The sequence below is a fragment of the Pongo pygmaeus genome, chromosome 6 (assembly GCF_028885625.2).
Source record: "Pongo pygmaeus isolate AG05252 chromosome 6, NHGRI_mPonPyg2-v2.0_pri, whole genome shotgun sequence".
Lineage (NCBI taxonomy): Eukaryota > Metazoa > Chordata > Mammalia > Primates > Hominidae > Pongo > Pongo pygmaeus.
Genome location: NC_072379.2, coordinates 42,914,391 through 42,927,305, shown reverse-complemented (window position 1 = coordinate 42,927,305; position 12,915 = coordinate 42,914,391). Strand labels below are relative to the sequence as shown.

Here is a 12,915-nt window from a genome sequence, read left to right as displayed (position 1 = left end):
ACTGAGAAGTTCCACAGTAGGCCTGCAAGCTGGACACCTTGGGATGCTGGTAACATGTCTCAGTCCAAGTGCAAAGGCCTCAGAACCAGGGAAACCAATCATTAACTTTCAATCCAGGCCAAAAGCCTCAGAACCCCAGGAAGTGGGAGTGCAGGGAGCAGGGATGGTCAGATGTAAGTCCTGGCATTTAAAGGCTGGAGTCCTGATGTCCACGGCAGCAAGAGAAAAATTGGTCCCAGCTCTCAGACAGAGACCAGCTTGCCTTCTATATTTCTTCTCTCTAATTAGATGGTGCCTGCCAACATTGAAGGCATCTCTTTCCTACCTAGTCCACTCGGACTCCCACACTAATCTCTGGAAACACCGTCACGGACACGCCCAAATTATACTTTCCCAAATTTCTAGGTATTCTTTAATCCAGTCAAGTCAACAATTGAAATTAAGACCATAAATCCACCGCTTGTCAGTTTGGCACCCATAATGCATCTCCTTTAAACTGTACTTAATTTCCAAATAAAGACAGTAACAAGGTAATAGTTCCACCTAACATGATGCACCTAGCCTGCATACAGTGGAAAACACAGTGGAAATCCCCTCCCTAGAATTCAGTTTTCAGGATTTCAACAGTCAAGATTTTAATTGTTCAAGATTGTTATATGGGGATTTTAGACTTTAAGGATTTTTTTTAATCTTTCAGGATTTTGATCTTTTGGGATTTTGACATTCTGGATCATGGCATCTGTGATTCTGTCTTTCAGGATTATGATCAGCTCTGGTTTAAAAAAAATGAACAAATGATATGAAGAGAAATTTTCACAGACATACATGAATGTAAATTGCTTATATACAGATGAAAATATTTTTATTTTTATAATGTAAATTTTAAAATAAGTTGTGAATTTCCACCTATCAAACTGGCAGTGATGATAAACAAAAGTGATATTCATTGATTGAGCCATTTTAGTATAACTTTTCTGGAGGACAGTCTAAAGTATGTATCAAAAGCCTTAAAAAAATACATTTTAACCCAGCACTTTTAGAAAAAGTTTTTTAATGGTACATAATGGGGTCTCACTATGTTGACCAGGCTTGTCTCAAACTCCTGGCCCCAAGCAATCCTCCTGCCTCAGCCTCCCAAAATGCTGGGCTTATAAGCGTGAGCCACCATGCATGGCCTAATTTTACTTTTATTAATTTTTTCACAAGGAAATATTAGGCAGTTTTGCAAAGATATGTTACCAAAATGTTCCTTATGGCATTCTCTATGTAGCAAAAAGGTAGAAATAATCTAAATGTTTGTTAGAAAAAAGGTTGGTTAAATAAATTGTCACAAAGTGGATTACTGGGCAGTCATTAAAAAGCTAAGGTAACTATAAATATATTGTCAAAGATTTAAAATATTAAGTTTAAAAAAGCATGTTACAAAATAATGTGTATGGCCTTATGTCGTTTTTATTCAAAAGTTTATAGCGGGTGAAGTCTGGATGGCTAAAATATTAATCATGTTACTCTTGAGAGTGTAATTCAAAAACATGGTGTTCGTATATTTTAATTCAATAATTTCACTTGTAGGAATCCCTTCTAAAGAAATAATACGAACATGAGAAGCACAAAAGTATTTGTCACAATGCATTTCTAATTTATGATAGTAGAAATATCCAAAAATGGCAGAATGGTTAAAAGTTTTTTTAAAAAATAAGTTTAGGAATCTCATATGGAAGCCCGCTGCTTACCAAGGATTTGTTTTTTTCTGTTTATTACAGATAGGATTAAGGTAGAATTGAAAATTGATGCAGAAAAGACCACCTGAAATTTCTCTCTCCAAAATCTCCTCATTCTTGCAAAACCTGCTCTTCAGCCTTTCATCCTGGGACCCATTTCAGTTCTTCCAGTCTTCACCCGGCTCCTGACTTTTTTCTTCCCTTTTCCTCCCTTCTCCTCTTTAGCAGTTAATTCAGCTCCTCTCTTACCAGCACCTCACATTATTTCCCTCTTCCTCTTGGTCACCCCCTGCAACTCATTTGCCCATTTGAAACCCAGAATGCATGCTGTGTGTCCCTCCCGTGCTGCCACACATTCTTGGAAGAACTTGGATCATTTTTCATCTACTTAGTACAAGTGTAAGAGTTCCATCCTCAGCTAGGCTCCTGGTATAGCTTGGCAAGTCTGTACCTAATTTCTTATGTTCTTTTAACACCCCCACCCCCTGAGCTAATCAGTATCTTTACTGTGTCACCTACTTCCTACCTTTCATGAGATACCTAGCCTTTTCTGCCCCATATGGAGAAATCAAGGCCATCAGACACACACTCCCCAAGCATCCCTCCCCTCTTCGTCTAATATCTGTCTTTGTTGCTCTCATGCCCTTCCCTGCTGTTCGATGGAAGAGATTCAGGTAATTATTTCCAAGACTGAAACCCTTGTTTAAGTTCTTTAATTCTCATCTTTTCTAGGACCTGTGTTCTGTTTTTTCGTAAGTTTTGTAACCTCTTCTAGAGTTTCAGTCCCTCCTCCCATGGTGGTGCTTTTCCCTTTGTCTTCTGATATTTCAGTCTCTTCTATGCTAAAAGTCCTTTTTCAACTTTGACTCTTATGTCTTCCCTTTCTCTTTTCTTTACTGCTGTTCTTCTTAAAAGAATAGTCTGGATTTATAGCATTCCTCACCTTCCTGTTTTGTTCTACTTCATTGATCCACTCATCTGTTCATGGGCCAATACCCCATTCACTTTTTAATCTAATGCCATCTGCTCTTCTAATACTTTGATGAGGTCACCAGTCCTGTGTGCCAAAATTAGTCTCCTCATTTTAGTATTCATTCCAGTTCTTGTTCTCTTTAAACACTTGATATTATCCCTTCTTTCTTGAAATCATGTTCTTCCTTGGCTTTCACAGCCCTATTTTTTAAAAATCTTCTCCTCCTCTCAGAGCCTTTTATCCTTTTCTACTATATAAATGTAAGTGTTCCCCACAGTTCCATCAGTGTTACTGATGTCATACATCTATGTTTTATACATTTACCCCGGATAACAATCTATTTTTGTGGCTTCAGCTATCATTTATATGCAGATTATTTCCGAATCTTTGTTTCCAACCTCAGCCCCTTTCTTAAGCTCCAGCTGCCTGTTGCGTATGCCTGTGTCCAACTGCAGATCATTATTGGTCAATATATCAGTATCAATGCAGTCAATAGCAGTCAATATCAGTACTCCTGCATTGCCCTATTAAAGCCTGTTTTTCTTTTGTTTAGTATCCCCATCTGTTTCATTGCTCAAGCTAGAAACCTTGAAGTTATCCTTAATTCCTTTATCCTCTTTAACACTTATATACAGTATAATGAATTACCAAATCTTCCGCTTAAACCTCTCCAGTAGCTTCTCAGCTGGTCACCCTGGTTTTCAATCCTGGGAAATCCCTCCTGCTACTGTTAGATAAGTAATAAAAATATAGATTTGGTGATATTATTCCCTTGCTTAGAAACGTTTGGTGGCTTCTGTTTCTTTGATGATCAGGTTTTTTTTAGAACAGAAATCAGGATGAATTGGCCAAAAATTTTTATGTTCCACTTTTAGTTTGAAGAGGAAGTCTTAGAGATATACTCTGGATACAGAGATATCAAAATTCTCAGCCACGTCAATAGATTATTGTTATGGAAACAGGCAAGTTATGATCACTGCATCAATTAATCATTCCTGAAGCACCTGCCATGTGCACTAGATACTAATAGGTACCGATAATATAAAAAGTGAAAAAACGTAGCCCCTTATCTCCAGATGCTAAAAGTCTAGCAAAGGAAATAGATATGGAGGTTGAACATTCTTAACCTGGAAATGAAATGTCCCAAAGTTTGAAACTTTGAGCACTAATATGATGCCACAGTAGAAAATTCCACATCTGATCTTATATATTATCCCAGAAAGATGCTGACCACAGCTGATGAGATCACCTTTATAGGAATTAAGGATGCTAAGGATAGAATAACTATGCTGGGGGCTGTGCTAATGCAGCAGGTATGTGTAAGTGTAAACTTGCTGTGATTCCACATGGTGGCTGAGAGTGACACCTTCACTTTCTGATGGTTCAGTGTACACAAACTTTGTTTCATGCACAAAATTATTTAAAATATTGTATGAAATTACCTTCAGGCTATGTATGTAAGTTGCATATGAAATATAAATGTATTTTGTGTTTAGACTTGGGTCCCCTCCCCCAATATAGCTCATTATGTATATGTTAATATTTCAAAATGTGAAATCCCAAATGCTTCTGGTCCCAAACATTTAAGAGAAGGGATATTCGGCCTATAAATGATTACAGCAATGTTGATGATTTACTAGGAGTTCTTACTAGTTGCTGTGTGAACTAGAGTATAATAGTCAAAATGTATTAAGCATTCACTATGTGCCAGGCACTATGCTAAGTCTTCCAGCTTTATATATATTACTTATATGCTTTATTTACACTGTTTATAAATTTTAGAACACAATTTTATATATAAGAAAAAAAAATGAGCCTTAGGTTGTGCTGTATTACAAATAGCAGAGCCAGAATTTAGTCCAGGAGTGTGAGATTCCAAAGCTTCTGCTTTTATCCATATACTGTGCTCCTTTACTCTGCCTGGGAGGTTAGGGAGTGCTTCCTGGAGGAGGAGGCATTTCACAGTATATATTAGCCCATCATTGCCTTACTCTGAATTTTTTGAGTTGTTTTCCCTTCATCCTGTGCTCTTCTCCCTGACTTCTATTCTACCTCATCTCCTTCTAGTCCTTTTCTACCTCACCCTACATTCTTGGCACACTGCTTTTTTTGTCATTCCATTGTCATCTTCCCTGCATTATTTACGACAAGAAGTCTGTGATCATTCTTACCTTGGTTCACCTATAAATATGCCTTTTTAAAGATTTTCCTCTTTCTTACTGGTTTTTAGCAATTTGAGTATGGTGCCTTGGTTTTATTTGTATTTATCCTGCTTGGAGTTCATTGAGCTACTTAAATTTTTTTGTTTATAGTTTTTATCAGATTTGGAAATTTTTCAGCCATTATGTTTTCTAATATTTTCCTTCCCCTACCTCTCTTCTCTTATTCCTTGAATTACAGCATATTAAACGGCTTGATGCTGTCCCATAGATCCCTGGGGTCCTGTTTGTTTTGTTCAGTCTTTTTTCCCCTCCCTCTCTCTCTCTGTGCTTCCATAGACAGCTTATTTTGCTGCGTCTTAAAATTCACTGATTCTTCTGCAGGGTCTGATCTGCTATAAAGACTATCCAATGGGTTTTTCATTTAAGATACTGTATTTTTCACCTATGAAAGTTCCTTTTGGTTCTTTTCGTAACCTCCATCTCTTATATGATTATGTTCATATTTTACTTTAAATCTTTGAGCATCTTTATAAAGCCTGTTTTAAGGTCCTTATCTGCCAATTCCATCATCTCTGTCATTTCTGGGTCTGCTTTTATTATTTTTCCTATTGGTTGTGAATTGTAATTTGTGGCATTTTCAGATATCTAGAAATTTTTGGTAAAATGACATACATTTGGAATGTTGCAGGGTTGAGTAGATTTTATTCCATTAAAGAATGGTGAAGTATGTTTTAGAAGTCATTTAAATTACTTGTAGATCAGTTTGGTTAGGACAGACCTAGAACTGGTTAGCCTTGATATAAAGGATGGCCCTCCCAAAGGAGTCTGTTCATTGCCCAGTGTTTAGAGTGGCTTTTCTACTCTAGCTTGACAAAATTTAAATGTCTTACCTTGTTCTTTGTGAACACTGGGAATTTCTCAGCCTTATAATTTTCCAGAGTTATTTTGTCTAAGACTTCAAAGTACTATTGAGCAGATCTCTCTGTGCAGCTCCCTCCTCTCTGGTACTCACCTGCCAATTCCAGCTGTCTTAGCCTTGCCAAACTCCCAGTCTGTCTTCTCAGCTTAGCATGGCTGCTGTATTCTGCTTCTGCTTGGGTTCATCCCCTACCCTGTACCACTGTCCATAAATTGTTACCAAGTAGGAAGATTGGAGAGCTTACCTCTTCTCACAGCTCATGGTCCTACACCTGTTGTTCTAATGCCTGAAATAGTTGGTTCATATGCTTTAATTTTCTAGTTGTTTATAGCCAGAGGGCAAGTGCCATACCATTTGGTTGGATGGCGAAGTAGAAACTTGCCCTTTAATGAGTGTACCATGTATTTTTCACACAATGTGCCCTCACACATGTGCTCCCTCTATCTGCTATGTGCTGTTACCTTTTCATCTAGTGGACTTCTGGTAATCCTTCAAGGCTCAGAATAAATGTCATCTTTCCAAGATTTTTTTTTTCTACTTCCTTTCCAATTAATTGCTCAATTGCTAAGTTATCAAGTCATTTAATATATAATTTCACATATATATTAATGCATACATATTTGTTATTTAAATATCTTTCCTTTTTCTCTTCCCCACTAGAGCTTGAAGGACCAGACATACTTATTTGTAATTATCTTTCTATCTCTAGGACGGAGCATAGGGCCTAACATATTTGATGGTTTGTTGAATTTGAATAATGAGAAAGTAAAGATCCAGACTGGGCCTCAGAGCAAGACAGAAATGGAAATGCTAGTTTAGATAGAAAAAACAGTGTTTGGTTTGAGGCGGGAAGCTGTGATACAGCCAAGGTGCAGGCAGCTAGGGAAACTCAGTTACTCTTAGCTTCTAAACATCAGTTATATGGCTCTGAATTATGTTGGTCAAAAGATAATCATCTCACAACTTTCCAACGACCACTAGAAAGTTGAAATTTTAAAGTTCTAAATGTTTTTTGTAAAAGTAGTTTTTGTACAAAACTTTTTTTGTTAACAGTTTTTAAATTAATTTCCCAGTAAAATTTTTTGGTTAAAAAGTAGTGTTGCTGTAGTTAAAGATAGAAAAAGCAAAGCTATTATAGGGCTTCTTTAGCTTCCATGTGAAGGAAAGTACTTTGTGTAAAATAGTTAATATTATATTTTCTGTTACTATACTTGAGAGATGCTTTTAACATCTCAGATTGTTCTTTAGTGAGATCGCATTTAGTGATATTAGTTAATATAGTATTTAGTTAATGGGTAAAATCCACAGTTAAACAGGGTTATATGATTATATGTTGCACCGAGAGAAATATAGTCTCCTTTTTTTTTTTTTTGTAAGAGGAATGAATGTCATCTTAATGGTCACTCAATCTAGCTTTTCAGTTTTCTTTTTTTTTTTTTTGAGATAGAGTTTTGTTCTTGTTGCCCAGGCTGGAGTGCAATGGCGTGATCTCGGTTCATGGCAACCTCTGCCTCCCAGGTTCAAGTGATTCTCCTGCCTCAGCCTCCTGAGTAGCTGGGATTACAGGCATGTGCTACCATGCCTGGCTAATTTTGCATTTTTAGTAGAGACAGGGCGTCTCCATGTTGGTCAGGCTGGTCTCAAATTCCTGATCTCAGGTGATCTGCCTGCCTCAGCCTCCCAAGGTGCTGGGATTACAGGTGTGAGCCACTGTGCCCGGCCTCAATTTTATCATAATAGTCTATATTTGAAATACATACTTGAAAATTTTCACAAACCTGTAGTTAGCAGTATATTTTGTGCTTATGTAAACTACTTAAATTGTTGAGAAAACCAAGAAGGAACCATTTGTTAAAACAAGAATGGGGCCGGGTGTGGTGGCTCACGCCTGTAATCCCAGCACTTTGAGAGCCCAAGGTGGGCGGCTCACGAGGTCAAGGAGATCAAGACCATCCTGGCCAACCTGGTGAAACCCCATCTCTACTAAAATACAAAAAAAATTAGCCGGGTGTGGTGGCACATGCCTTTAGTCCCAGCTACTCGGGAGGCTGAGGCAGGAGAATCGCTTGAACCCAGGAGGCAGAGGTTGCAGTGAGCCAAGATTGCGCCACTGCACTCTGGCCTGTTGACAGAGCAAGATTCTGTCTCCAAAAAAAAAAAAAAAAAAAAGCAAGAATGGGTAACTTTATAGTGTAAAAAGACTAATTGCTCTTAAAATTTAGGTAAAGAAATCCTTGTATTTATGTAAATTGATAGTAATGGACTGAGGAACTCAGATGACAGTAAACTGCCATTAAGATACAGTTTCAGCCAAAATGCAGTTCTTTATTTCAATTGGGGAACACAGTTCTGTTACCAGCAAATTGTGGCCTGCATGTGCAGAGGGCTTAGTAAACTGCACATTACATTGTGGTGCATCTCGAGCTACTTGGGACTGAGTTGGCTCAGCCTATACTGTGTTTTGATTCAGGTTGTTAAATCCATACTAACAGTTATACAGGCTGGGTACAGTGGCTTATACCTGTAATCCCAACACCTTTGGAGGCCAAGGTGGGAGGATCACTTGAGCACAGGAGTTTGAGACCAGCCTGGGCAACATAGTGAGGTCCCATCTCTATTTTTCAAAATAAAAATACATTTTTTAAAAAAGGTATACAGTTACTGCCAGACTATAATTAATTTACTCTGTAGTTTTGGTGTAAGTGTTCGCCATTTCTTATGAGTTATATATTACTTTAATTTTGCCCTTCTCTAGTGCTGCTGGGGGTGAAATCTTTGACCAGTGTGTTGCAGACAGAGAAGAAGCCTTTAAAGAAAAAGATGTTCAAAGACTTATGCGACAGATTTTAGAAGGTGTTCACTTTTTACACACTCGTGATGTAGTTCATCTTGATTTGAAGGTAAGATTCAAATTACTGTACAATTTTCAGATTGCTAAAGAATGTCATTCAAGACATAAAATATTTAGCAGTGATTTATTCAAACATGTTTCACGTTTGTGTATTATTAGATAACAAGGGTATTAGAATTGAGTCTTTACTCCTATCCTCTAGCCAGTTAGTTTTATCAGGGAGATAATGCACACATGCGTACGTGGAAACATACATAATAATACAATGCCAAAGAAAGGAACTCAAAATATGACAAGACAGAACTTGAGCTAGATCTTTTGAAAAGTTAGGATTTAGATAAGTTGAGAAGAATAAGAGAAAATTGCCTCACAAGAGTTAGGAATATTTGTGATGTGCTTGGGAAAAAAATAAATGGAATCATTTCACTGGAATTGAGAAATCAATTAGGAGATATTAAAAGCTGGGGAAAGGCTGGATTCTAGGGGTTTCATATGTCATGAAGACATAGATGATTTTTGAGCCAGGAATATTCGAGAAGCGGTGTTTTAGAAAATAGGCAGCAGTAAATAAATGAGAAAATTAAAGAGATTAGAGGCAGGTAGATTTCTAATTTAAAATCGTCAAAGGCGGAGAAGAGGAAGGAAAGAAAAACAAAGGACGGTATATCAGTTATGTTCCTTTCAAGTGATCAAGGTGCCAGCTGAAACCAGGGTAAGCAAAACAAGGAAATTTTAGTGGCAAACAAGTCCAGGGATAATTCTAGCTTCAGTTATGACAATATTCAGGGCTCAAAAACTGTTGCTAGTACTCAGTTTTTCTCCAGCATTCAGCTCTGCCTTCTTTGAATGACAATAAGATGGTAATAAAGTAGATGCTGCTGTTCAGCCTTGTAGCTACCCGGAGACAGCAGGAAAGTCAGTCTCTGCTCACAGCTCTGTCCAAAGTTCTGAGATTCACTCTGATTACACCAGCGTAGATCAGTCTGGAACTAATAAGTGTGCTGGTGGGTGAAGGGCTTTGGCTTGCCATGCCAGTGTCATCAGTGTCATAGGCTCCAACTCTGGAGGAAGAGGTATAACCCTTTCTACCATCCTAACCTTTACGTGGACTGAGTGAAGAAGGGATGGATTCTCAAACCAGTTCTGTTTCTGAAAGAACAAATAATGGGTGCTCAGGAGACAGTAAAGGTCCACTATGATGATTCTTAGTATATTCCTGCAGGTGTCTGTGGTAGGCAAGTTTAAGATCTCTGTTGATTTTCTGATGGTTACTTTTATATCAAGTCCAGGTGCAACTGTGGGAAAATGAAACATTCCTCAAACGGAGAACATGCCACAGCGACCCTAGTTCCTAGTGTTTATTCCATTTACAAAGATGGCCTTACTGGCCGAGGAAATAGGGTTAGGAAGGATGGTAACCTGAGAAGGCCAAAGCCTCTGGACCGCCCCTAAAAAACTTTCCCATCCTGAACTGCAGCATCATCTCACACCACGATCATCTACTGTTCTACCTTGACCTCTGCTGTAATATCCCCTCTAGCAGAAAGTAGATGCTTATGGCAGTGTTCTCTGACCCAGACATGAATCAGAATCACCTGGAAGGGCTTGTTAAAACAAATTGCTAGGCCACAACCCTAAAGTTTCTGATTCAGAGTAGGGCAAGGCGAGGCTTAAACTTCAGGCTAGGGGCCACTTTAAGAATTGCTATATGGCCAGGGCCGAGCGCGGTGGCTCACGCCTGTAATCCCAGCACTTTGGGAGGCCGAGGTGGGCAGATCACAAGGTCAGGAGATCAAGACCATCCTGGCCAACACGGGGAAACCCTGTCTCTACTAAAAATACAAAAAAAATTAGCCAGGCATGGTGGCAGGTGCCTGTAGTCCCAGCTACTCGGGAGGCTGAGGCAGGAGAATGGCGTGAACCCAGGAGGTGGAGCTTGCAGTGAGCCGAGATCGCGCCACTGCACTCCAGCCTGGGCAACAGAGCGAGACTCCGTCTCAAAAAAAAAAAAAAAAAAAAAAAAGAATTGCTGTATGGCCAGGTGTGGTGGCTCATGCCTGTAATCCCAGCACTTTGGGAGACCGAGCCTGGCAGATCACTTGAGGTCAGGAGTTCAAGACCAGCCTGGCCAACATGATGAAATCCCATCTCTACTAAAAATACAAAAAATTAGCCAAGTGTGGTGGCGCACGCCTATAGTCGCAGCTACTCCAGAGGCTGAGGGGGGAGAATCGCTTGAATCCGGGAGGTGGAGGTTGCAGTGAGCTGAGATCGTGCCATTGCACTCTAGCCTAGGCAACAGAGCGAGACTTTGTCTCAAAAAAAAAAAAAAAAAAAGAACTGCTATATGGCACATTCCGTAATACCTTTGTTTATTTATATAGATAGATAGAGTCATACTATATAAATATAAATTCATATCTGTATATATTTAATGCTACATAAATAACTGCTTAATTTTTATTGCATGAAGGTGCACTCTCGAGGAGTGTACAGGCTGGGCGCAGTGGCTCATGCCTGTAATCCCAGCACTTTGGGATGTCAAGGAGGGCAGATCACTTGAGGTTAGGAGTTCGAGACCAGCCTAGCCAACATGGTGAAACCCCATCTCTACGAAAAATACAAAAAACTGGGCGTGGTGGCAGGCGCCTGTAATCTCAGCTACTTGGGAGGCTGAGACAGGAGAATCGCTTGAACCTGGGAGGTGACGGTTGCAGTGAGCCGAGATTGCGCCACTGCACTCCAGCCCGGCTGACAGAATGAGACTCCGTCTCAAAACAAAAGAGGATACAGTGTGTGTAATCTGGAGGCTGACTTCTACAGCAAACTTGATAATGTCCCATTTGAATTTAGGTGGAAAGGTAGTTTCTTTTTAAATACTAGTTTCCTACAGAAAAATTTACTTGTTTCCTACAGAAAAATACAGGGAAAAGAAAACAATGTGGAAGTTTTTTTGTTCTCTTTTGAAAGATGCCAAGGTAAATTCATTTTATACACATTTATCTTTTCTCAAAGATATTAATTCTTTAATACCATGGCTAAAATGGACACTCAGGACCCAGTAGCCACATGGTACACAGTGGCGTTTTTTGAAAGCAAGTGTGGACATGTGCACACCCACATGCTGAGGTGGCCTGATGTTAATGCTGAAGGTTACCTCGTTAAAACCTTTCATAGCTTGGGTGGGGGCTTTGCTTTTCCCCTTCAGTCTGTCATATGCATAAGAAGTTCAAAGATCCTTGCTGCAAGAAATTTCCACCTTGCTTCCCTCGGGAACATTTACAAGGAAGAGATGGCCTCTGCAGTACAGACTTTCACTGGGCTGATACTTTAAGTATTAGCCATGCAGAGGAATTCCCAAAATAAATGTTTATGCTGTAGCTTCTTTCATGTTTGGTTTTACACCCTTAACTTTGCAAAATCGTGTATCTGTTTTATTTTTTAATGATGTTTTACTAGTCTTATGATGGACTTCGAGGAAGAGAAGCCCAATTTAAATAGCATTGCACCTATAGGAAATGAGCTTTCAGCTTATGACAGTTGAACCTGTGACTATTCAAGAACGAATTAAGTAGCAAGTCAAACAGGTTGTTGGCACCATGTGTCATGGATCTTTGATGTTACTTGAGAGCATCAGAGGTGAATATTAAGTTCTTGAATACCAACTTTAAGTGTGTATTTACACAAGGAAATTATATCCCTTTCTCCTCAGTACATTCAGTATCAATCATATTCCTTTCTGTCTAATACACTTGGTTTAGAATGCTTTCCAGATTCAATAGAGGCCTTGATGACGATGACGGGCCTTTGATATTGGAAACTGGACTCTCCATGTTTCTTCGACCCAGAAGAACTAGAAGACAAAGTGGTCCAAAGGGTTCTCAGCCTTCCTTCTGCCTTCATGCCCCTCCATGTGCAGTCAGACATGTCTCAGAGTCAGCTACTGGAGGGAGAGGATAGAGATGGGGTTGGTATGGCAACCATGCAGGCGGGAGTGATTTCTACTAAAAGGTCATTTCCAGTTGGCCTCTGTGAGTCTGGATGAAGTGAGTCTGCTGTCCTCTGTCTTTGACAGTGTGTGCTCATAATGTTGACTCTTGGTCTCTAGAAGAGCTTGAAAAACTAGGCTATTTTTTAAGAAATTATTTTCCCACATTGCCTCAAAGCTAAATATATTATGTTTTCATTCTCTAAAAACTGATAATCCCAATATGTACGGTAATTTTGAATTATTAGGCTATTTAGTCTCCATGCTGGTTAAAATGGGAAACTCCTGTCCCTGTGATAGA

At 39.2% G+C, this 12,915-nt stretch overlaps 1 protein-coding gene across 1 annotated transcript in view; it reads left to right on the top strand.

Moving 5' to 3' along the window:
• STK17A (serine/threonine kinase 17a) overlaps positions 1-12,915 on the top strand; it is a 42,197-nt gene that overhangs the window by 16,639 nt on the left and 12,643 nt on the right. The window contains exon 3 of the mRNA XM_054495001.2: positions 8,531-8,675. Coding sequence (XP_054350976.1) covers positions 8,531-8,675 — 145 coding nt within the window. The remainder of the gene's footprint in view (positions 1-8,530; positions 8,676-12,915) is intronic.